Genomic DNA, 26,554 nt, shown 5'->3' on the forward strand with positions numbered 1-26,554 from the left:
ACATTCAAACACACTGCACAACAAACTTCACGCAAGTGATTTATTGGGAGGGAAGAACCCAGGAGGGGGTCTGCCTGGGCTTGGTGAGAAGCAGTAGAGAACTGAGCAGAGGACAGGATTTCTGGAGGGGTGGAGCTTCCCAGGGTGGGGATTGCGGAGGATTTTATCTTTTGCTATTATTGTAATGTTAAGTGTTACTTCCCCCCCCCGTCCCCCCCCCTCCAAATCTGGAGTTTGCCGGTAGCTTCTGGGAACCTACCCTTAGTTAATTCTGATTGGTAAATAAAGATGCCGGCATCCAATAGCTGGGGAGAAGAGAGGAGGGGTTTAGATTTCCCCTGGCTAGAGACCTCGAGGAAGAGAAAAAAGGAGAGCTGCCGCCACACCTTAGAAGAGGGTGCAGGAGAGTGGAGATCTGGCATGGAAGAACATCATGCAGGAGGGAGAACCAGAGCTGCCACGTAAAAGGGCCAAGAGAACGGGGTGCCGAGGGCTGCTCAGTTAAGTTAAGAGCAACCAAGATGGAACATAGAAATTAGTAAGCAGTAACTCGGAGTTACTGAGGTTTATTCTAATAGCATGGAGGTTAGACAGTTGCCCAGCTCTTGTGCTGCTTAAGACATATGAAAATGTAAGGTGGTGGTGCTGTGTGTGTGTGTGTGTGTGTGTGTGTGTGTGTGTGTGTGTGTGTGTGTGCCTTTGATAGGGGAACATAAACCATTGAGGCGGGTAGTAACCCTGCCCTAGGATTTATTAAAATATTCATACTACAGGGATTGGTGGGATTTCAAGTCGAGAGCTTAGGCTTTTTACTATGTATGGTGTGGGATGCTTGTGTACCTCAAGGGCTTACATTACGTCTCTTAAAAGACCCTTAACAAAACAAAAAAGGCCCTATGACACTTCTTTACTCTTCTTCTTTTATTAGATCTGTAATTGTTTCCATTATATTTTGCTCTATGCCAGAATTATGGCAGAGGGCAAGTAGTTTTAAAGAGAGTGAAGAAAGGTAGGAAGGTTGCTTTAATTTTTCCCAAGCCTGACTTGTGGGGAAATTCATGCATCCTTCCAGCTTATTGAACAGCCGCCGGATCTTTATTAAGTTGGCAAACAGCAGAAGGTCGTCACCACTCAGGAACCTCAGGGCTGGAACCTCTTCTGGATCGTGGATCTTGTTAGCAAAAAAAAAAAAAAAAAAAAGAGGGGGCAAGATGAGTGCCCCTGAACAGAAGTGGGCTAGTGGGCGGGGCCTGAGCACTGATCTGGAGGCGGGGCATTGGGACCATTTTACTGCTAGTGAGGAAAGTGATTGCCAAACTGTGGACTAAAGACACTTTCAAACCTTATAATTTATTCACAAAATTTAATGAGCATCTTCTGAATCTACCTTAGTGTCTTCCCTAGAAAGTGTCTAGTGGGGCAGAGGTCATGAGGGATGCCCCAAAGGCCCAGGAGAAAAGTATGGAGAGGGACATCTTCCTAGAGAAGATAGCTTGGGAACAACTAACACTCCTGTGTGTCTTGGCCTCCTGGAGTCCATTCCTAATTGCCTTATTTGCCCTGCCTGCTTCCTCCCTTACACACTTCCATTTGTAGGTGCTCTTAGCCTGCAGCTTCAGGGCCACCAAAGAAGGCAATTGTTCTCAGTGGAGCAGGCTAAATAGCAGCAGAAGCAGAGCCTTCAGCAAACGGGTAGGGATGCAGGGGCACAAAGAACCCTTTGAGTTCTCACCCCACCCTCCAGAGAAAGAGCAGCTGGGAAAACAATGGGAAAAATAAAAATCCTTAGCATTGGGTTCTTTTTTCTATCAAAATGCCTTTTCCTTATTAAAATTCATTTCCAATAGACAAGAAGAGAAGCAATTGGGGTTGGGGTGGGGATGGGGCAGGGAGGTGTGTGAAGGTGCCCAAGAGAGGACATTTTTGTATTTCAAAGAATGTACTTACCGAGAGAGTAATGTACCAAAAGGAGGCTATACATTACTGTATAAGCTGGCATTAGTGATCCACACTGTACGTTTCTAACCAAGAAAGAAATTTATTAAGAGCTGAACCCAGGTAGACAACCAGACTGACTAACAGGGCCTGGAATCATGCCGAACACACTTCAGGTGGCACCTGAGTCTCCCTGTGTTTGATGGTCCTAAGAGATTTTGCATGTATGCTGAATACTGAGATCATGTTTCTATATGAAATGCATGAATGCATATGAATTATACATCCCCCAAGATGAAGGCACTTGGAAAATTTGGAGCAGCCTCCTCTTTTAAAAGCAGACTAAGTGAAGTTTCTCAGAGCTTCAGAGGTGTGCCCCAAGTCATTTTGCATATGGACGCACACCAGCTGCTGTGATTATTTCTCTGAGTCTGTGTGGTGATGTTGTTAGCTCAGTGCTTAGTTGGGTGCTAGGTACCAAGCTTAGTATTATACATTTCCAAAGACTCCTCACTGCACCTGAGAGGAATCTTTATAGGTGAGAGACTGAAGCTAAATAAAGTTTATTCACATAGCCAAGGGCCAGACTTGAGATTTGAAACTACACACCATAACTTGATGTCTGTGTTCTTAACCACTACATTATGGCCGTCATGGGATGTGTGCTTTGACCAAGCACTAGGATCAAGGAAGGAGAGAGAGCCAGTTCTATCCTTCCACAGCTCATTGGGAAGGCAGCCATGATGTCAAGAGAGGTGGTCTGGCTCAGCCAGTGTAGGGCAGGGCCAAGGCCATGGGAAGCTCAGAACGGAGTAGATGAAGACTGGATGAAGACCTAGGCAGTCTAGCAGTGTCTCCAAAGAGTCAGAGCTTGTGTTTCCAAGCTCTTCCCTAGGTTAGAACCAGGTTTCCTCATCCAGCTTAGGGTGTTCTGCCATAGCAGGAAGGAAACAGAAACTTCACAACATCGACCCTAAAACAGGACCGAAGAGGCTGCCAAATGCACCCACACAGGGAACACTCAAAGATGCTCTGTGGACTTAAATCTGAACCGAAAGGCATTTTAAGAGAGAAGAAAATGTAAGGTTGCTTCAGTTACACAGGAAACATTCATTGTGAATCCTCAAAATTCTCAGTACATAGATTATACATAAATATATGTGATCAGTAATAACATTAAGAAAATTATTTTACTTTTAACATCTAAATGATTTAAACTGTTTTTTTGTTGTTGTTGTTTTTTTGTTTTGTTTTGTTTTCTGACAGGAGTTCTCTGTAATAGCCCTGGCTGTCCTGGAACTCACTTTGTAGACCAGGCTGGCCTCCAACTCTCAGAGATTGCCTCTGCCTCCCAAGTGCTGGGGGATTAAAGGTGTGAGCCACCATGCCCAGCTTAAACTATTTTTTAAAAATGAACATACCATTACTTTGGTTCCAACGCTGATTGTTGCCTGTTGGCCCATAGCTAGAAAATTAATGGAGACCCTGTCTTGTTCTAGGATTCGAATTCCAATGTAATGATTCAAAGCCAGAAAGACAGGCTTAAATGAGACAAAGGATGAGGAAGGCATGGTACTTGACCAGTTCCAAGTTCGTATCCTGTTGCCAGCTTGATCTGAGTATTGGCCTCCCAAGATGTTGATGTATACCCTGGAAGGCAATCAGAATGGTCAGTAATAGACCTGGGTGTGGTGGCTGACCCCTGCCATCACCTTTGTCATCACAGAATTCAGTGGGCTGTGGGGGGGAGGAGTGCCAGAGTGACACCTTGGCTAAAAAAAAACAGGAACAGAAAGGGTAAAGATTCAGGATATGCCTTCAGGGAACTTTAGTGCACAGAGGACACAGACGTGCTGCACAGAGGCAGAGAGAAGGGACTTTGAGGATGCTGGGACCGGTCAGAAAACTCAAGAGTTCAGCTCATGTGGTTTGAGATCCCTGAAACCAACTGGCCCCTACAGCTTGTTGATAATATAGGTGATGATTACAACATTCCACTCAATGTAACATAGACTTCCTATAGATCCTGAAGGATTACTACTCTGGACTAGAAATACAGATACTTAACTGTGTCCCAGTTTGGTGAGCAATGGCAAGGTTCACGCTTTGCCAGTGATTGGCAGAGTTTTATGAGTGAGATTGTACCTACATGTGATTTGAAAAGCCAACCATGGTGGCTTATACCTGTATCTAGCACTTCAGAAGATGAGGGTCACAAATTTGAGGCCAGTGTGCCCTGTAGAGGGAATTACAGTCTAACTAGTGCTATAGAGTAAGAGTGTGAAAAAAAAAAAAAAAAAAAAAAAAAAAAAAAGCATACACCTTTCTGAGAGGCTTAAATTGTATCTGAAGTTGGAACCCAGAATTTTCTTTCAGATTAAAGGAAATAATATGAAGTCATAGAGCCTATATATTGGTAAATTAAAAAGGAATCTTTCTAAAGAGATTTAGATCTTTTTCTGTTATTATGTGTGTATGAATGGAGTGCATGTGGTGGGGTTGCCTGTGAGCCAGGACACCAGTGTGGATGTCAGAGGTGACTTTGTCTAGGCAGATCTCTCCTTCCACCTTCATCCGTGGGTTCTAGGGATAGAACTGGTGTTGCTGGAAGTGCATGCAGAATGCCTTTACAGGCTTTCTGGATCCAGGGATTTCGTTCATGACACAGTGACAGGAAGATTTCTACTTAGGAATGAACCTCAAGAGTAAGCAACACATTGTAGTGTGTCTCTGAGTTATATTATTATCTAAAGACCATTAACGTAAATAAATCTTTCTAAAGCCTTTCTTAGTGTTGAAAAGAAAAAAAAAATACAACTAAAAACAGTGGAAAAAAATCATCAAAAATACTAAAATAGCAGCAAGGACCTAAACGTACCAGACATTTCCATTGGGGTGATAGCAGGAGCTTCTGCCAGAGGAATCAAACAATGCCAGGATAGCAGGACTGGTGGGCGTGTCCTCTTGGATTATACAAATAAAACCGTCTGTCTTGTTGGGCACTCGGATAATGGCTAGGTTTCCAGATGGATAGCTGAGATCAGATAAGGTCCTCTGAGTAAGCTACTGATCCTGGACTATTCGTGGAATAAAGTTAATTTATGAGGAGCTCTTTGAAATTATGAAGCATAACCTCAAAGACCTTTCAGAGAAAAGGTCTCTATTACTTTTAATACAAAACTATTGTAACCTTTTATATGAATCGAAATGTATTTATGAAGTGCAAGAATTCCCAACAAAATTGCAAGAAACAGAATTTAGAAATATGGTTTGTGTGTCATGATAAAATTAAATTCATCCCAAGAATGTAAGGTTGCTTCAACATTTGAAAACATCAACTAATACACCATATTAATAGAATGAAAAGCAAAAAAGCATGATTATCTCAATACTCAACAGGTGTTTGTGTATTTGTGCGTGCATGTGTGTGTGTGTGTGCGCGTGCGCGTGTGTGTGTGTACACACTATAAAGGTTAGAGGATAACTTAAAGGACTGAGTTTTCTCTTCACCATGTCCTAGGGGCTGAATTTAGGTCGTCAGGCTTGGGGGAAAGACCCACCATCTTGCTGGCCCATTCTAGTCAATTTTATATGAAAGTTCTAACCATGGGAAGTTTAAGGAAGGAAAATATCTGATTAGAAGGGGGAGGTAAAAGCCATATTTGGAAGTTGTGTATACAGAGTCCTTAGGACCACAAAATGAAATTTCAGAACTAACAAATGAGTTCTGGCAGACAGTAATTTTGAAAATGATGTTAAGAAAATCATCCCATTCACACTAGCATCAAAACCAAAGCACACTAAGCATCTTATCTTGGTGTTAATCGGGTCCATATGCACAGACTGTTCAGAGGTAAAGTTAAGTCAAGACTGAGTTTGAATCCTTTTGCAATGAGCCACAGCTTCTATGAAAGTTATGAACCACATGAAATAACTAATAATAAAAGCTGGGCAAATTATCTAATGAAAACAGAACCCCCATTCTTTCTCACAGGGGTGGGGTACAGCCTTATCATTTGCAACCATGGACCTCATTTTTCTGGCTTATTGTTGGGTTTGAGTAACATTTGGGACATTGACTTAAAAGAACTCTGTTCCACAAGGAGGCACTCAGTGAAAAGGGTTTCTTTGTTGTTTTGTTATTGTTGTTTTTGTTTTTTCCTGTTTCTCCAGAGATACTGGATGACTTTTATTCCCAAACTCCATGGCCTGGCTCTCTGAGTGTCCTATGATGAAGTGGCTAGTGACTTTCATGAGCGTTAGGGATCAAAACATATCAGAGCTGGAAAATGTCCAAATTTCTTACCTAGAATGTTTTCTTCTAAATATTTAATTCAAGGAAATAAGTTGTAAGTCTGTAGCAGGGAAGGCAGAGAGCTGTCCCCTGACGGCTTGGACAGGCTCTCAGCACTGTGTGGTACAAAAAGTTCTAGATCTCAATGTCTGTTGCCTTTTAAATATTCTTAATGTTACATGAAAGAGCCAGTTGTAAAATTAAATCTATGCTTGAGTAGATTTCAAAGAACTATACATGTAAGCCTGTAGACAGGGAAGGCAGAGCAAGGGAAGGTGAATTTTAAAATGTTACCAGCTTTCCTCTGGGTGGTAGAATTCTGAGAGTATGCATTTTTTTTTTTATTTCCTTCCTCGTTCCCCTGGTTTCTTTTCCTTCCTTCCTTCCTTCCTTCCTTCTCTCCCTCCCTCCCTCCCTCCCTCCCTCCCTCCCTCCCTCCTTCTCTCCCTCCCTTCCTTTCTCCCTCCCTCCCTCCCTCCCTCCCTCCCTCCCTTTCTCCCTCTTTCCCTCTCTCCCTCTTTCCCTCCCTTCCTTCCTTCCTTCCTTCCTTGTTCCTTCCCCTCCATGTGTGAAACGCTCTACCTCTTTCTTAGCTTTTTTTTTCCCCAAAATTTGAGATAAGCTCACTCTAAGTTGGCCAGGCAAGCCATGGACTTGCTATCTGCTTCAGCCTCCCCTACCTCAGCCTCTCAAGTAGCTGAGGCTATAAGCCTATGCCCTCAGGCCCCGCCTGGTTTTCTTTTTGTGAAGTAAAAGCAATACAATGACTGACTTTTGAAAAGAAAGGATACAATATTTGTGTTGTCCCGTCAGGAAAGGAAGTGAGAAACTTGCTTCCGTGCTTGTAGTTCTTCTCCAGAAGCTCATTCCTGATGACCTAGGAACACAACAGAGCGACAGTAACTGCCAGCTGCCGGGCTAATGAACTGCACACAGTGGTACAAACCGTTTCTTTACTTAATATGCTGGGCCTCGCTTCAACAGCATGGGACAGTTGGCAGTGACCATTTACAGATCGTCATTTTTCTCTTTGTTTTCTGAGAAAGGATCTCACTCTCTAGTCCTGGCTAACCTGGAGCTCGACATGGTGAATCAACAAGGCTGATCTTGAACTCAAGGAGGTCTGCTTGCCTTTGCCACCAGATGCTGGGATTAAAGGTGTGCACTACTGAAAGGGTTAAAACTTTTTAAACCTTCCATAGATGGAGTCAAGAGTGCAGATCAGCTTGTTCTGCGTTCTGGGTCCTAGGAAACTAGCTATCCACAAGACAAAATAGATGATAGATTGAATAGAGTTCAGAGCTGGGAGTTCAAGATAGCGTGACCAAGTGCTATGGGTACCAGGAACTAAAAACTGACCATAAGATAGATTGAATAGGGTTTGAGCTGAGAGTTCAAGTTAGCATTCTTGTGCACCCTGGATACTAGGAGGGTTTGAGTTGGGAGTTCTCAGTGTGCCCATGCATCCTGGATACCAGGAACAAAACGAACCACAAGACAAATTGAATAGTGTTTGATATTTCCCCCTCGTTTCCCTGAGTTGCGGTTCTTACTATAAAAACTCTATCGTTTCCCTAAGTGGGGGTCGTACTTCACTGCTTGCCTCTGCGTAAGACAGGCTAGAAGTGCGACCTCAATGCGTTGATTGAAATATACCTTTTGCTGTTACATCAAGTTCGGTGTCTTTGCAGTTATTGGGGTGGCCGTGAATTCCCAAGAGCCGGGAGGGAGTTCCTCCCTACCTGTCGGGCCTTACACTACCACACCTAGAAAAATGAACTTTTAAATGTTGATTTATAAAAATTTTTCTTTCTTATAAATGTAGGATATAAGCTATATAAAGATATATGTAATTTAAATGATTCTTCAGTTTGGGCTTGTTTTTACATTTTAAGTTTTACTTAATCAAATCCTTAGCAAATACTGGTTTTAGGTCTAAATCCATTCTATGATGTTAAAAAAAAAAATTACCTTGTGGCAGCACAGATTGGACTGAGTTGTAAAATACAAAAGACATGAAGTGGGGAGGGATTGAGGGTGAGGATGAAAACTGGATCCAGGAGGAGTTGGGGGGGGGAGCCTGAAATGAGTATGATCAAAACACTCTGCATGCATGGATGAAGTCCCCCAGTAGTACACATTTTAAAAACGAAAAGAAAGTCTTTATAGTTTTGTATGTTGTATTTAGGTACTTAATCTCCTTAAAATTTGTTCCCTACATATGGTACGATGGTACAAGGTAGTCTTTTCAATTATGTTAATAAAACATATGGCTGTCAGTCAAGGTTGGTTCAGAACTACACATTTAAGAGCCTTTCTTCCATCACTGCTGTGCAGCAGCACAGTGCATCCATCGGGGACACATGCTTGCGGAAGTCCGAGTATAGACTGTTCTCTGGCTCTGCTTCTTCCTCCCCCAGTTTAATCCCTCCCCTGGCTTAAAACGCCATATTCCATGGAGGTCTACATCTCCCTTTGGGTTTCTTCCAGAGTGTCTTAGAAATTAAAGGTTCTTTATTTGTCTACATAAAAGTGAAAAGCAGGGCTGGAAAGATGGCTTAGTGGTTAAGAGCACTGACTGTTCTTCCAGAGGTCCTGAGTTCGATTTTCAGCAACTACATGGTGACTCACAACCATCTATAATGGGATCTGATGCCCTCTTCTGGTGTGTGTCTGAAGAGAGCAATGGTGAACTTATATACATAAAATAAATCATTTTTAAAAAAAGTGAAAAGCAACTTATGAAGACTTCCCTCAATATACAATAAAATACACTCTTCTCAGAACCTTGTGGAGATTGCATCAGTTCATTTAAGGGGAGCCTGTCCCCTTTAAAGTGCTTCCTCTTTAACTCCAGGAGCATAGAGGTTCACTGCAAACAGAAAACACGTCAAATGTTCAAAAGCGCTAACATAGTTTTGAGGAAGTAGAACTTTGGTGATTTTTCTTCCTTTTAATTTTCTAAGAGTGTGAGGAGGTCTTTAATGTGTAGCTGTCAAATTTTAAGGTCAAAAGGTTTTAACTAAGAATATTAAAAATATGTAAAGTGTAGAAGCAGTTGCAATCTCAAGTCTGAACCAATTCTTTTTGAAAGATAGCTAACAAACAAACAAACAAACAAACAAACAAAAACTGTAAGAGAATTACCTTTCCACATGTTTTCCAAGAATCACAGCAAGTGATGGAGACATTAGTGATATGAAGATCAAATGTGTCTTCAGTGGTCACATTCTGTGGTACATCTACAGAAAGCTGGTAAGAAATTGTCTTCAGATGTTTTGGATCTACTGGGAGAAGAATAGCATGAAGGTAATTTGTGCTTTGAATTAAAAAAAATCTTTTTTTTTTTTTTTTTGGTCTTTTGAGACAGGGTTTCTCTTTAGCCCTGGCTGTCCTGGAACTCACTCTGTAGACCAGGCTGGCCTCGAACTCAGAAATCCGCCTGCCTCTGCCTCCCAAGTGCTGGGATTAAAGGCGTGCGCCACCACCGCCCGCCCTAAAAAAAATCTTTCTAATAAAATAAAAATTTAAACCCTTGTTGCAAATGAATTGATAAAGCAAACTTTTGTTTTAAAGGAAGAAAACTAAGGACCTTTATTAAATTAAAATTAGAGAGGAGTTTCTTTTGATGAAAAATGATTGAAAATTTCTATTAAATAAAAAAGGAACATTTCTCTTAAGAGATTTTTCATTATGTGGAATTTCTAGGTTCTTGTTTCCTCCTTCTTCCTTCCCTTTCTCCTTCCTTCCCTCCCTCTTTCCCTCCCTCTTTCCCTCCCTCCTTCCTCCCTCTTTCCCTCCCTCTTTCCCTCCCTCTTTCCCTTCCTCCTTCCCTCCCTCCCTCCTTCTCTCCCTTCCTCACTCCTTCTCTCCCTTCCTCCCTCCTTTCCTCCCTTTCTCCTTCCCTCCCTCCTTCCCTCCCTCCTTTCCTCCTTCCTTCCCTCCCTCCCTCCTTCCCTCCTTCCCTTCCTCCTCCCCTCCTTCCCTTCCTCCTTCCCTCTTTCTATCCTTCCTTCTTCCCCCACCCCTCTTTCTGTCCTGCCTTTTCTTCTTTCTTTCTTTTCTTTTTTTAGAGTCAGGGTCTCAACTATATAGCCCCAGCTGGCTTACAACTAACTCTGTGTGGGCCAAGCTGGGCTCAAGAACCCAGAGACCTGCCTGGCTGGAATTTAGACTTGTTGTGTTGCCATGCCTGTGGATTTTAGTTACTGTACGAAACAGTGAATTTCAAGAAGCTCCCTGCAACATTACACATTTAGTTACAAACATACAAACTGAACTGACTACCTTAAGTGTCTTTTCCATAACAGAAGACATTTGACACTGACTGGAAAACGAAGTTATTTCTTCCAAATTAGATGGTCCATGAGGAGGCCATCAAACGTATAAAGCTAGGATTTCTGATGCTCAATTCAGTTCTCCTCCACATGCCCCCATTCTGACCTATACTGACCAGCCCTGGCGAGCACAGGAAGGAAGTATTCAGGTGTCTTTAGACAGATTTCTCACATACAAGTTGGAGAACAGAGTGCGATGGATGCTGCCTAACAAGAGACACAGACTTGCTAGCACTCAGCCACTAAGAGGCATTCTGAGATGCAGCTTCTTCATTTCAGCTAACAACGATGGTGCAGAGACCAAGAACTCTAAAAGCCAGAGCACCTGAACCTCAGATCTCTTGACTCATTTTACAGATACAGGCTTTATGATAGTTACAAAGGAACATTTTCAACATTATTTTAAAATATGCTGATTTGATGCCTTGGCCCAGCATGTGAGCTTTCTGATGATGCAGGGCATCCATGACAAAAGCCTTACCATCATCTGTTCCTGTGGGGCTCTGCTCATGTGATATTATCGCAAAATGCCTGGCCATCTGCCGCTCTTGTTTTCTACAGAATCAAAACAACCAAGCATAAATCTGAGTGGCGGTTGAAAGTGGAAACACTTTCCTACACATCTACACATCTCACCTGCTCACGTACCATCCTTTGTTGTTTTAATCTTCTATCACTCATGAGTTCAGTTTAGGTAGTCAGAGCCTGCAAGTGGTCCTACGGGCAAATCTCTCCAGCCTAGGGATTCTGGTAATTTATATTTGACAAAATATATAATTTATATTTGACAAGCTCTACTTTAAGTCAGTGAGCTCGTTAGGTTTTGTCCCTAATATCATCATCATTAGTATTACTATTATTATTTAGTATCTGTGTGTGTGTGTGTGTGTGTGTGTGTGGTACAAGGGACTTAATTTGTGGCCCTGTATACACAAGGGAGGTATTCTACTTCTGAGCTATAGCCTGGCTTTTATGGGAACTTTTGAATTTCATAAAAATCAACCAGGAATTATAATGAGCTTGCTTTAGCTCATTTCTATTTCCCTATAAGGAACGTATTCTCATAATTCTATGTTTTGAGAAACCAAGGTTCATTTTATGAGATGCTCTTCCGTCAGCGTATCCCGTCTGGCTCAGCACCAGGGCCCGAGTTACCTCTGCATAGCCTTTTCCTTCGCCTTGAGCCTGTCACTTTCACTGCCATGTGCTGCGTGAGGCGAGATACTGATCAATTCCATGTCAGGGGTTTTGATGGTTAGCAATTCCTCTTTAATATAATCAAGAAGATTTTGAAACTGAAGACAGCAGCTCCTCTGAAAAACAAGGAAGCTATGACCTTGACATGGATAGTGGGTAAAGACGGCCACAGGGGATGAAACCCCCAGACCGCAGTGAGGTGTGGGTAACAAGAGGCTCCACCTCCTCTTTCCTCTGTTAGCTTTGGTGAGGTGAAGGTCACACACCACACAATCCACAAGCTGTTTTTGCAGTACTTCAGAGCACCCATCCCCAGGCAGTTCAGATGAAACCTGTACCCACAAACGGTGGACCCCCCCTCCTCAGAGCTGCCCCAAATCACAGATGTTTCTTTCTTTGTTTTTGAGACATTTATTCAAGTCTACTCTCCATGTAGCCAAGGATGACCTTGAGCTTGTAATTTTTCGGTCTCCACCTCCCAAGTACTGGGAATACAATGTGTGCTACCATGAGAAGAACTGGCCTGCCTCCATCTTAGGCTTAAAAGCCATCTTCTAGTAAAGACAAACCTGGTTCATGCCTGTTTATGATTAAGCCTGTCTCTGTGCCCTACCTTAACTACAAATGTACTGCTTGTTCCAGGAATGGCAATCATGTCTTTGTATCAAAAAGTTACTCAATTTTCAGACAGAACAAAATTGAATTAATCCCTGCATCTTATCAGATCTTTTGGGAACCTTTCCTCCTACTAGGTTGTCCAGCCCTGATATGAAGCTATATGCCTAATCTTACTGTAACTTGTTACGCCATGTTTAGTTGATATCCCTGGGAGGCTTGCCCTTTTCTGAAGGGAAATGGAGAAGGTGTGGGTCTAGGGTAGAGGAGAACTGTATCCCTGACTTTTATGGGAACTTTTGAATCTCACCACATCAACCAGGAATGATAATGAGCTTGCTTTAGCTCATTTCTATTTCCCTGTAAGAAACATAGTCTCATAATTATAATAGTCTCATAATTATACATTTTGAGAAACCAAGGGATGAGGGACTGAAAATGAGTGGAGGAGGGAAAACTGCAGTCAGGATATAATACCTAAAAGGATAATAAATATATATTTTTAAATCCATGCTCAACAAACTCTTAGAAATTCCGTTGATTGTGGAAGTGCCACAACTGAAAAAGTTGTCAAAAAAAGTTTGACAACTGAAAAAGTTGTCAAAGTGTTTAAAAAAGTGGTAGGTGGTTGGCAAGGGCTCAGGTGAATGAAGCAAAACGTCCCAGTTCAGTTCATTCGGCTTCTGAATGATGGGCAGCAGAGGATTTTTTTTTTTTTTAATTTAACATCTCACCAGTTTACCGAGCGCACTTCAGATACAGTGGTTTCACCTCGATTCAAAACCACTAGCAGATTGCCAGTCAGTGACTTTGACTATGACCTTTATTTGGTGTAATTGTATCTTTGAGAAGTGCTTTGGAGCGTTTACTTGGTTTAGCCACAAAGCTGGGTGTCACTGGTTGTCAGTGATACATTCTCGTTTTATTTGCTTCGCACCATCTGATTGACAAATGGTTCGTTGAGGATGCACAGAATGAGAGATTCACAGTTCAAAATGGCATGCTTTTTCTTCCTTGTGTGTTTCTCACGAGGCATCATCCACTTATCAAGGTTTTTTTTTTTTTTTCACTTTTCCAACTTATTTCAAATGTGGAATGAACTAATGACCTTCAAATGGTCTGTGTTGAGTTTTTTTTTTTTGTCAGCTTCTCTCATAAGATGATAAGCTTTGATGACTGCTCTTAAATGGTCATCCTCAATTTCCGACTCCCCATCGCTAAGTCTGTCACATTCAGGGCTCTCTTCTCCTTTGTGAAACTTCTTCAGTGACCACAGGACTGAACACTTGCTAGCAGTTCCTCTCTTCTTTCCTCTCTTCCTTTACCCATCCCCTCCACCCCCAGGCACTTATATATACCAAGCTGGCCTCAAACCTTCAACCTTCCTGTTTTTCCCTCCTGAGTTCTAGAATGGTGTATGTGTGCCACAGCACCAGGCTAAACATACTGTTAGTTCCTACAGAACTTTGTCAACATGTTATTATCGGTCTTTTAAATTACAGCTTCCTAGTGGGTGTGATTGGCATTTCCTTGACAGCTAATACCTAATTCTTAAAAATGATAATGTAAGAGACAGAAGCAGGAGAAGCTACTATATATGTTTAAAAATAACACACATTCCTCAATCAAATCTTATTTAGAACTAACTTACATATGTTCTTCGTTTGGTTTGAGTGTCATCAGAAGAAGTATCCATATTAAAAAACGATGACTGTAGATCACTTCCACAAAATTCACACGTGGCTTCCAGCTCACGTTCATCCTTCAGAGAAAGAGAGAGAAAGTGAAGAAGTGTCCTAAGGCCCAGAAAGCTTAGGAGTAATAGGAGTGGGGCTGTGGGCAGTGACTGCTCAGCAGGACCACAAAGACAATAGGGGATGTGCCAATTTATTTGAGAACAATCGTCACAGAAATACTTGATGGAGAACTTTTAAGGGTCTAAGATTTTGTAGCTGAAGGGACCAATCCAGCAAGATCTGCGTGGTCTAGCATGTGACATCATTTCCGCTCAAGTGTTAGAAGGGACTAAGGAGCCCTGCAGTGCATTTTGACTGCTGCATTCTGGCACAGTCCTGCAGAGCAAAGTCAACTACTTTGGCTCTCTGCAAATGGGAGAAGAAAGCTACAGAAAGGATGACCTCAGAGTGCAATGGACAGAAGTATATACTATGTAGCCTGTAAATGCTAGGAAGAAAAGCCTTGGCATTACTGTATACATGTTTGCTACTTTTTATGTCTCTGTGACAGAATTCCTCACAGAATTGACTTTAATGAAGAAGAGTTTCTTCTGGCTTGTGACTTAGAGGATAGAATCTATCATGGCAGTGAAGGCATGGCAGTGATAGTTAGTACCTTGTGGCTTTGGTAACAGGAATATGAAGTGGCTGGTTACATTGTCTCAGCAGTCAGGAAGCAGAGATCTAGGGCCTGAATGGGACAATCTGTGTGACCCATAAGACCTACTCCTAGGGACCCATTTCCTCCAGCAAGATTCTACCTCCTAAAGATTCCACAGCCTTCTGAAACAGCATCAGTAGCTGGGGACTAGGTGGTAAAATACACAAGCCTGTGAAGGAAATCTGACATTTGCCATGTACAATTACCAACTTTCTACAGTAAGCTAGAGTCTTTCCTTCCTGGGGTACCTGTGCTTGGAGTTCTGAGCTCCACAGGGCAATTCAGGAGGAGAGGAAGCTGATGAGGAGAAACAAGCAAAACAGAAGTCAGGATGGGTCAAGTAACTGTGAGAGGTTACTACACTGAGACCATGTTGGTATTTGTTACAGCTATGATTTCAGAGGATTCTTGGCAGGTGAGTAGCTAAGTCTCAGAAAAATCCTTAGAAAAAGATTCAGATGTGCCTTTCAGGGCATGAACAGCACTAGCACATCTTTATTTCCCATGAAAATTAGCCTGTGCCCAAACCGTCCCACAATAGGCTTAATGCACCACCAAAAACAGAGTGCTTAGCGGGCAAAGCCTTGCAGTGCAGAGATGATGAAAATGAAATGGTAATGACTATGACATGATGGCTACTTCTATACGAGAGACTTAGTAGTGCATTCTTTGGCTCATGCGTCTTTTTGTCCCTGTACCTGAAAAATGAAGCAAAGAGCTCTTTGAAAGATCTCGAGGGCCACATGTGAAGAGGGGAGGAAGAGGGTAGCCAGCTGTTACCATTCCTGAGCTCAACAAATGTTAATGCTACCATCAAAGTCTGCCTCTTGATCCAAAGGAACCAATCTTGTTCAGGATATCTCCCTGGAGAAGAGTTCACAAGGCATTCTTCTTATGCTCAAGCCCATCTCTGGGAGTCAGAGGGAGAGTAGAACCTTGATATAAGCCCTTCTGGCTTAGAGGAAGGGGACTGCTCTGTTCAGCTAAAAATTTCAGTCTGAAGAGTCTATAGAGTGACTATCAGGTTTCCCAAGCGGAGTAAACAGCTCAACAAATAGTTGTTGGTGTTATGCCACGTGGTGTTTAAGGTATTGCCATACAATTAGTGCCACACAGTTCAACTGCTGTGCACAATGGCAATGAGCTGCACATCAGTGCATCCCCAGAGTCTCCTCAGGCCTGCATATGTGCTGGGATACTAGGAAAACTCTCTACTTACTCTTACTATGCACACAAGACATCTCCTAGTACATCTCAGAAGATGTCATCAAGGGGATTTGGATCTGGGAGTGTGCATTCTCTCTTCACATGGTTGTATACCATCCTAGATTGGGCAATGGCTTTGCTTCCAGCCACTCTGGCCCAGGGAATTACTAAGGAAACATTTATCTAGCTTATCAAATACTGGCATTAACTGGTTCCTTAATATCAGCAAATATGGCAAAGTCTCACTTGTATTTTTAGGCTTTGTGACCACTACTGTTGGTTGAATTGTACCTTCCTGGAAGATATATTGAACGTTTAACCTCTAGTACCTGGAAATGGGACTTTATTTGGTCTTTATGAAGGTCACCAGGTTAGAATGGGGTTATTGGGATAGGTTTAATCTAGTATTATTGGTGGTGTCAGTAGAGAAGGGCCTTTGGACATAGGGACCTGACAAGAAGCCAGTGAATACAGAGGCAGAGACTTGCAGGATACAAATGCCAGCCAAGGAGGGCTACACACTGTCCACCAGTCTGTAAAGCCAGGAAAATGAAGAGAGTGCCCCTACAGTGGTGACCCTGTTGATACCCAGATCCAGACTTGTGGCCTGCTGGACTATAGGGCAGAGGCTCCTTTGTTCTACAGCACTCAGATGGGAGGAGTTAGGAAGCCACCCCATGTGCTATTCTAAGTAAAGGAACCCTTTGTGTTGATTCTTTTAAAGTCTATTCACATCTATTGTACAAGTCACTGTGTGGCCCCATATGGCCCTTTACAGCAATAATAAAGCATAGGAATTGAAGTACCTTAAAGCTAACGTCCACATAGGAGTAGTCTTTTCTATACGACAGAATAGCCGGTGGCCCAATGCTCGGTAATGTCCTTAGAGAAGTTTCAAACAAATTTACAAAGTCTTCATTAAACTAAATAAGAAGAGAGAGAGAGAGAGAAAACAGTTAAAGATTGAATAAGCCACTCTATAAGAACAATGCATTAGTTATTATGACAAATAGCTCTCACCTCCATCTCACATAAGATGCTTAGCTTGGGCTCTTCAGGATTAATTACCCAGTTTCCTGAAGAGAAAGGATGGAAAATGGCGAACATTTTACAGTGTGCTCTATTTTACTCTATGTTAGAGATTCTTCCCCCTCCAAACCTACTAGAATGTCATGCTCAAGCAGGAGAAGGTATGCATGTACACACATGCGTGCACACACATGCACATGCACGCATTCACTCATACACATGCACCCTTCCCCCCCAAGCCCTTCACTTGCACTGCTTGCCAGGGTACAGTCTCAGCACTGTACAAATCAGGTTTGTTCCTTATTACTGACAATTTGTCTTTTCCAGCAGAAGAGGATGGAAACAAGCAACCGCTTACCTCTTAACTTAGAAGCTGGACTCTCAGGGGGTGCTTCCGTTATCTCAATGGATGGTATTCTTTCTAACAACAACAACAACAACAACAGCAACAAGATATGTATATATTTATCATCAGTCTTTAAAAAGGAAAAACAAAGTTGAGTATGAAAAAAAGTCATAGAAAAATAATTGCCTGTGTTTGTTTCATTTTGAATGTCCCTTCCTTTCCCTAAACATCAATTGTAGGATAGGAGCAGCCAACAACCACTCTGCATAAATTCCTAGATTTAAAGCAGTTAGAGTCGGAATGATGAATCCAGAGACAAAGAAGATGCTGCTGAGATGTAACAGCGCTCTCTGTCCCAGAGCAACCAGGGACAATGAAAGTCATTAGAGACAGGATTAGAAGGTGCTCTGTCAGGGGGAATGTCTGTTATCTGAAGAAAACATTAAATATATTTTAAAGCATCGTGTCAACAGAAGTGCTAGCTCAAGCATAAAAATTAATGCCCAAAGATCATTAAGGCCTTATCTGGGCTTAATAGAACAACTAACCTTGGAGCATCTCACCACCCTATAATGGACTACCAAGTAGTCATTTCAGAGAAACAGCCACTCCTGACATGGAACGGTGGCCATGCTGTCTCAGTCCATTTGGGATGCTGGGAAGTGCCAGAAGGTTTGGTGTCACACGAGGGCTTGTTATTTGGCTAACAGATGTTGCCGAGGTTAACAGATTTGCCCAATATCTCAGATTCAGCATCAGCTCTGGCTCTTCCAGACCAGTCAGACTTGCAGTTTGCAAGCCAACCTCCCAATAAAACCTAAACCAGCAAAACAACTCACGTATTTGCTTTCTAGCAGAGATGCGTTGAAGCCAACTTTCATCCTCTGTTTGTACTGATATCTGAACTCTTTCATACAAACTTGGGTACAAATTTCTGAAATTTAAATCAAAATGTTACAGTGTAATTATATGGTTGTTAGCAAGTCTAACTCTACATAGTATATTTTTAGTTGAATATTGAATAACATATGCCCATAGAAAGTTCTGATGTTTTCTTTTAAAATATTTTCTTCCATTCCTATATTTTCAGTAAAGTTAAGCATGATATGTTTGATCAAATAAATTCTTTGGAAAGTGTTCCTGAATTTGAGGAACTGTTCCTCAGATTTGAGGTCCATGAGGGACAGTGAGAACTGGCCTTTTGGGTCAGAGTTTTATTAGGAGTATGTAGTACCACAGACAGACAGGAATGGTGGGGGTTCTAAAGAGATTCAGGCCCATGAGGGTAGATGGTAAAGGGAAGGCTTCAGAGTATATAGTTGATGTGGCAAGTAGTGCAGACTGGTTGTCTCTGATTCTCAAGAAGCAGAGGAAGTGGGAAAGATTTGGCCTTTCCGAGACTGTCCATCAAACAGGATGTGACCTGTTGCTCCTGATTGATTAAGATGCTTAGTAAACATTCTCTGAAGAAGTGAGGACTGTAGACTCCTAGACAGCCACAGGAGAATCCCTAACATTTCTTTCTCGGTAACCATGAGGGTGGAGATAGAGACTGCTGGCCATGTGCATAGACTTAGTAGGCCCAGCTCAAACTCAACACTTTCTAGATCCCGGAGGTTTCTTACATTTTTTTTTTTTTCCTGTAGGGATTTACTAGCACCTGTATCTGTGCATGTGCAGAACTCTCTTGCTTGTGCTAGTAATGTGCACATTTGAACATCTGCGTAAATTTAAATTAGCACAAAGTGTTCATTTTCTTTAGTTTAAAATGATATAGGGCTGGGCTTTCTGGCCAGGCAGTCTTGCCACAATGGTGAACTCTGGGTTCAGTGAGAGACCATCTCAGATAAGACAAGATGGAGAGCAATAAATGAAGATACTTCTGGCCTCCACATGCTGATACAGGCATGACTATACCAGCACACAAACATGCATACACACACTGCATATATTATGCAAACCTTTGTTTTGCTTTGTTTTTCAAGACAGGGATTCTCTGTGTAGCCTGGCTATCCTGGAACTTGCTCTACAGACCAGGCTGGCCTTGAGTTTGGCTGCCTATATTTCCTGAATGCTAAGAAATTATATAGACTTTTTGAAAAGTGCTGAAGTTGGGGGCTGGTGAGATGGCTCAGTGGTTAAGAGCATCGACTGCTCTTCAGGAGGTCATGAGTTAAAATCCCAGCAACCACATGGTGGCTCACAACCATCCATAATGAGATCTGATGCCCTCATATGGATGTCTGAAGACAGCTGCAGTGTACTTTGAGCTGGAGGGAGCGGGGCCCGGAGGGAGCAGGGCTAGAGCAAGAGGGAGAAGGGAAGGTGGGGGGAAAGAAAGAAAAGTGCTGAAGTTATGGCAAACATGTTGTAATTAAGAGACTTCTATTCCTTCTCTGAGTACTTTAATCAGCTTTTTTGATTAATGTAGGGAAGTAAGAATTTAATAACTCCAGTGATAACAAGTAAATGTTTTTTCCAATCTCCCTTATTTTTTGGCATTTTAATTAAAGAACTGTATCTTCTAAAATGATCGAACAACATTATTTCAATTCATCAATTTAGCACTGTTACTTTCCCACCAGAGTTCAGCTGTGTCTTCCCCTGTCATTTTGACACTTTGTTTCTTGGTACACTGCATCAGTGAAATGCTTTTGTTTTTCAGTTCTGAAGCAACTGTGTCCTGGAATAGGCAAAGAGCTTCTCTGCAGAGGCCACTTATGCAAGTCTCTGAGGGAATCTTGTTTATCTAACTTTCCTGAGAGACAAGCTGTGGGTACTACCAGTAAAGCAACATGAGAGGGAAATCTCAAGACATTTGCTGTGTATTCTCTCCCATCCCCACCCCCAGTGCAATAGCTAACAAAAATGAGCACATCATTCATGCTAGTGTCCTTGACTTCCTTAGTCTTCCACTAAAGTTTTTGCTTGGAATTTTTGGGTGGAAGATAAATGAGGATGGCCACAGAATTTACTTTGTGGAGGGCATACAGGTAGGAATGAATATTGTTTTACCTGCGATCTTTTAATTACCTTCACAAAAGCTAACCAAGGCCTTAGTATTTCCTTTTCACTGGCAAGGAAACGGAGGCCCACAGAGACAAAGGGCTGTCTAAAAGAGTCAGAGAGGCTTCTGTTTTGGTCCAAAACTTATTTTGTCACTTTCATCTGTGTCTTAGTTATGGTTTCCTGGCTGTGAAGAGACACCATAGCCAAGGCAACTCCTATAAATCATTTAACTGGGGGCCTTGTCTACAGTTTTAGTCCATGATCAACATGGTGGGAAGCTGACAGGCATAGTGCTGGAGCAATAGTTGATAGCTTTTCCTGATCCTTAGGCAGAAGAGTGGGAAGGGGAAAGGGGAGAGGGGAGAGGGGAGAGGGGAGAGGGGAGAGAGGGGAGAGGGGAGAGGGGAGAGGGGAGAGGGGAGAGGGGAGAGGGGAGAGGGGAGAGGGGAGAGGGGAGAGGGGAGAGGGGAGAGGGGAGAGGGGAGAGGGGAGAGGGGAGAGGGGAGAGGGGAGGAGAGGGGGGAGGGGAGAGGGGAGAGGGGAGAGTGGAGAGGGGAGAGGGGAGAGGGGAGAGGGGAGAGGGGAGAGGGGAGAGAGCAGGGAGAAGGGGAGAAGGGGAGAAGGGGAGAAGGGGAGAAGGGGAGAAGGGGAGAAGGGGAGAAGGGGAGAAGGGGAGAAGGGGAGAAGGGGAGAAGGGGAGAGGGGACAGGGGAGAGGGGACAGGGGACAGGGGACAGGGGAGAGGAGGGGAGAGGAGGGAAGAGGGGAGAGAGAGATTGGGCCTTTGAAACCACATAGTCCACCCCCCACTGACTCACCTCCTCGACAAGGCCACGCCTCCTAATCCTTCTAATCTTTCTCAAATAGCTCAAATGGCTAAGCATTTAAATATGTGAGCCTATGGAGCCTTCTCACTAAAACTACCACAATCTGCCTTTTAAAGTGCCCCAGTGAGCTGGAGAGATGGCTCAGCTGTTAAAGGCTAGGCTCACAACCAAAAATATAAAGTGCCCCAGTGCCCCATTTCAGTGAAAATAGCAGTAAGGCAAATGAAAATAGAGTTGAACTGATGTTGGCTATATTTTTAGGGCATTAAAACTCTCTCTCTCTCTCTCTCTCTCTCTCTCTCTCTCTCTCTCTCTTCAAAGTCAGTAAAGAATACATTATTAATATTTATGTATGTGTGTTTAGCTTTTAAAACATCTTCTTAGAAAGATCTATGAGACACAAGAATCTTGTCTGGAAGAGGAGCTTCCCATGGACTTGAAATAACATAGCTGAAAACCACAGAGACATGGCAGCTCAGTATACAATCCTCTTTCTTTTCCCTAGGATAATTATACTGAAACAGACAAGCAAACATCAGATTCTTAAATGTCTAGCCTTAAAAACATGGTCTAATTGGTACGTAAGTAATACTTAGCTCTTTGGAAGGAGGAAAGCCAGAGCAGAGGATACACCAGCTTAAAACAAGAGAAGGTTTTTCCAAAAGGAAATGTATGAGAAACTTCTATCTTCATGCAACCAAACATAGAAAGGACAGAATGGTGGCTATTCACGACAGTAAGTCAAGAAATGATCTTGGAAGATCCAGCCCCCAAAGCTCCCTGATCTCCCATTATATGAGGCAACAGGCATCAGTTTTCTTTAAATAAAATTTGTGTGTGTGTGTGTGTGTGTGTGTGTGTGTGTGTGTGTATGAGTGATTAGCCTGCATGTATGCATGTGCACCACCTGTGGGCCTGGTGCCCCTGAAGACCAGTAGAGGGCATCTGGAACTGGATAGAGTGACAGACGTTTCTTAGGGACTATGTGGATGCTAGAAACTGAACTTGAATCCTGTGCAAGTGCAGCAAGTACTTTTAACCACCAAGGTATCTCTCCAGCCCCGGTAGTTTTATTTCTAAAGGAAGGGAAAGGACGGCTTGTTGTTATTGTGGCTGTTGAAAAATGGTCATATACCTGGGCAGTTTTCCCCTTGAATGGGAAACAGAACACAGTTAACTGACTCAACAAGCTCAAGGAAAGAAAGAAAGAAAAAAAGAAAGAAAGAAAGAAAGAAAGAAAGAAAGAAAGAAAGAAAGAAAGAAAGGAGAAAGAAAGCAGGGAGGGAGAGAAGGAGGGAGAGTAGACAGACAGACTGAGCATCCCACCATAAAGAACTTTAACCACAAAATATAGCATCCTTCTCTTAACTCTACTAATGCTGGGGTCACAGACCAACGAGGATGCAGCTGTGATATTTTCCCCTCACCTGCACAGGGTTCCTGTAAGCCCTCCCATCTTAGAGAAGTGAAGTACTCCCTGTAGGAAGGTCTCATTTTAGCTTCCTGCCAGTCATTCATTTATGACTAAGGATTGCTGTTACTTAAAGATAAGTGATAACAGAAAAGAAAGAGATCAAGGAGAGAGGAATAACAGTACATTAACATGACATATTAATATATTATTGGGCCTTCAAAGAACAGTCAGAAAGTGTTCTGGACAGCAATAGTAACTGCTTCTCAGAATTACAGCCATGAAACACAGAATAAAAATGTCTCTACACAGGCCGTACACCAACATTCGAACATCAAAAATCTCGAAGACACTGAAAATATAAAAAAGAAGAATGATGGAGAATCCTACCCAATAGGCACAGTGTGAGTTCTGAAGGGAGGAAGAGAGACAATGGGGAGGAAATGAAAGCCAGAAGGGTTTGGGAAACAGACTGATCACCAAGACTGGATTCCAGGAAGCAAAGAGGCAACATCTTCAGAGCTCCGAAGGCCACCGCTTTAAAACATAGTCGGTGATGCTAGGTTGCATTAGTAATATACGAATAACTAAAAGCTTGGTGGCAAAATGGAGAAATTTCCAGGCAGACAAGAGTTTAGAGATTTGAGTATTCACGAGAACTACATGAAAAGAATTTACCTGAAGAATCTCCTCAACAAACAGAAAGGAGCAAAACATGGTAAGTTGGGAATCAATGGACTGACTGTATGTAAGCTGCTGGCTCAGTCCAGAAAAAGTGAAGGCAACAAAACTCAGCTGAATGGAAAATCTCAGTTTTTAGACAAGAGAATTTACTCACATCAGATTTCATGCTCTTGGCTTCTTAGCATGAAATTGAGTATGTTTATTACCTTTTAATTTTTAAATGCAAACTGTACCCAAAGATCAATTATAGTTAACAATACATATATTATAAAAGTAATATAAAAGGTGCAAAGTAATACAATTTCATATGAACGTGTAGCTAGTGTAATTTGCTTCTCCCCCACGCTTCTCTACATACGTAATCTGTTGTTAATTAGAAAAACTAAATGAGAAGAGATAGAAGAAAGTGGTAGTAGATTTAGTGTTAATATTTCATAAACTGTCACTAATGCAGACAAACCCAAAAAGTAGAGGTTTAAATTCTTTATAATTTGGAATCCTAGGAAATTAAAAGTAATATAAATACCAAAAAAAAAAAAAAAAAAGTGGAAGCACAGATTTAAGTCAGAATTTGATAAATCAAGTGAGAATGTTCTTTAAAATTATAGTTGAAGGGGTGGAGAGGTAGCTTAGCTGGTAATACAAGGTTGTGAGTTCCACCCCCCACCCCCACCCCCATCCTCAGAATACATCTTAAAAAGCTGGGCAAGGGAGTTAACATTTGTAGTCCTAGCAGTGGGAAGGTAGAGATGGACGGATCCCTGGGTCTTGCTGGCCAGCAAGTCTAACATAATGGCTGATCTCTACGCTTACAAAACAGCACCTAAACATAATACCTCAGGTGATCACTGGCCTATGCATTAACATAGACACATGGAAACCTCTCTCTCTCTCTCTCTCTCTCTCTCTCTCTCTCTCTCTCTCTCTCTCTCTCTCTCTCTCTCTCTCCAGACTGTTAACATCACGTTAACTATGTCTGGTGAGAGTCAGGAGTCAGGAAAGAGATGTTGAGATTTTCAATATCATATGTTCGTATTCTATAATTTTTTTCAACCACAGGGTTTCATTAGAAATTTGAGTTAAATGGATAAAAACATAAGCATTCTGTCCCACGTGTGTGTGTGTGTGTTGTGGTGGGGAGTGGGGGTCAGGACTGGGAGGTTGTTGTACATGTGAGTACAAGTGCCTGTTGAAACCAGAGGCTTTAGATCCTGCTGGTGCTGGAGTTACAGGCAGTTGTGAGATGCCCCAGGTGGGTGCTGAAAACTCAACTCAGTCTATTCCCTTAACTATTGAGTCATCTTCTGTCTCCACCACTTATTATTATTGTCTGCATAGTATATACTTACTCTGTACCACATTGATAAGCAGACATATCATGCTTACAACTGGATAATAAGATGAAGACAGGAACGTCATCTTTATCTTTTACAAAGCGTCTGCTAATGTAAGGGATTTTGCTTGTTTGTTTTTATGTTTTTTGATTCATGCTATGTAAGCTAGTGTGGACTGGAATTTAGTGTCCTCCTACCTCAGCTTCTGGAATGTTGGGATTACCGCATGCACTAGCATGCTTGGAAAACCAAAACCAACACCTTTGACTAAGTGAGTTGTAAGTTCCTTGAGTTATTTATAACAAGTCTATCTAAAAGGGTAAACATTATCTGCTTTCAAAAATACTGGCAGTCAAAAACAATTTCTTACCTATCAACAGTCACTTCAGACAAGTCTTTCTTAAATGTTTGAAAGATTTTGGGATAGCCTGTCAAATGAAACATTAGAACAGTTTAACCACTCCATGCCACGGCTTCTCTAAGGGAAATTTTGTCCCCAGGGCTGAAACAGTGTGGTTGTCACAAGGGTATGTGTTATGATTTGTGTATGCTGATAAACAAATATCAGAAAATATCCTAGAAATATCCCAGAACGTACAAGGACACTACCCTCTCCCCCAACAGTTAAGATACACCCACAGTAAAATGTGAACTTTGAGTTCAAGAAGCTCGTTCTAAATGCTCTGCTTCCTTTTAAAGTAAGACAGAGATTCCAGCAAGTTCAATCAGTACCCAGGAGAGAGCAACATATTACAGAGGCCAAACTGCTTCAGTAAGTAGTTCAGCACCCTACAGTCACTAGTGCCCCAGGAGTGACCCCAGCTCCCACCTTTTACTTTTACTAAAGGATTTCCCTTATAACCTACACTAGGGAGCCATCATAGCAGTCAGCCAAGACTTGATAGTGTAAGTGCAGTGGGCAGCAGAGGGGGAGGGGGAAGCACTGGCCGCCCCTGATTCAGGCCAGGATTCAGGCTAGGGAGGAGAAGCCCAACGCTACTTTTGTGGGTTGAGGCGCTGCTGGAAGCAGAAGGCGATCCCTCGCTGCGGCTGCGGCTGCGGCTGCGGCTGCGGCTGCGCTGCAGCGGCTCCTCTTCGCTCCAAGAGGGGCTGGACACCTTGCTGGGCGGGGGCGTACTGCTCAGGCTGGGGCTGACCACGCTAATTAGGCGGGGACGAAATTCCAGTGATTCGTTAAATGCTTCACTGAGTTCCGTGGCCTTCCAGATGTCATCTTCGTTCAACAACTCAGGGACCAGGCTCAGGCTTTGCTGCTGCGTGCCCGCCCTATCATCCCTCCTTGGCAACCCCTGAGCTCCCTGCTCCCCCTGCTCCCCCTCCGTTCCTTGATCCCACTGCTCCTCCTGCTCTTCCTGCTCCCACTGCTCCCACTGCTCCTCCAGCTCCTCCAGCTCCTCCAGCTCCTCCAGCTCCTCCAGCTCCCTCTCCACTTCCTGCGTCCCCTGCGCCTTCTTTTTCTCCACCGTCTTCTCTTTCCCCTTCGAGGCTCCATCTGTCTCCTTTGACTTTGTGTTCCTCTTTCCAGGCTTCCGCACTCCTTGACGCGGGCGCATGTCTGCGGGCAGCCCCGGAGCACGCAACCCCGGAGCTGGAGCGCAGTTGTTGAGCGTCTGTCTCCCAGGGCAACCTCCGATCTTGGGGGGTGGAGGGGTGGGGGTAGGGTGGGGGGGAGGGGTTAAAGCCGCAGGACCCCTTTAGCGCTCCCAGTGGTGGGTGGTCTCCCACTTCCAGCCCAGCCTTAAGCTTCTTTCTGCCATTGCCCTCTAGGTCTCTGAACCTCTCTCAGCCAGTAGAGAAGCAACCGCCCTTTTCTTGGAGCCAGCCCTTCTTGCTTTTTAAAAAGAGATTTGATACCCATAATGCCATTTAGCATTGAGGGAACTGTGGAATTTGATTTTTAGTAGAAAGATGC

At 42.9% G+C, this 26,554-nt stretch overlaps 1 protein-coding gene across 2 annotated transcripts; it reads right to left on the bottom strand.

The window, feature by feature from the left end:
- Positions 1-776: 776 nt before the first annotated feature.
- On the bottom strand, positions 777-26,275 carry Erich6 (glutamate rich 6). Of its 2 annotated transcripts, none has more exons than XM_076932415.1 (14): positions 25,622-26,275; positions 24,992-25,049; positions 18,196-18,290; positions 17,369-17,431; positions 17,002-17,057; positions 16,788-16,904; positions 14,030-14,140; positions 11,722-11,879; positions 11,048-11,121; positions 9,377-9,513; positions 7,021-7,106; positions 4,814-4,969; positions 3,357-3,585; positions 777-1,171 (listed from the first exon to the last, which is right to left on the bottom strand). In XM_076932415.1, the coding sequence occupies exons 1-14, from the start codon at positions 26,193-26,195 to the stop codon at positions 908-910; spliced, it is 2,178 nt and encodes a 725-aa protein (XP_076788530.1). In that variant the 5' UTR covers positions 26,196-26,275; the 3' UTR covers positions 777-907. The 2 variants fall into 2 exon arrangements, with proteins under 2 accessions (XP_076788530.1, XP_076788529.1); XM_076932414.1 differs by having other exon boundaries at positions 9,377-9,516.
- Between the last annotated feature and the right edge of the window lie 279 nt (positions 26,276-26,554).

This window comes from Arvicanthis niloticus, chromosome 4 (assembly GCF_011762505.2).
Source record: "Arvicanthis niloticus isolate mArvNil1 chromosome 4, mArvNil1.pat.X, whole genome shotgun sequence".
Taxonomy (NCBI): domain Eukaryota; kingdom Metazoa; phylum Chordata; class Mammalia; order Rodentia; family Muridae; genus Arvicanthis; species Arvicanthis niloticus.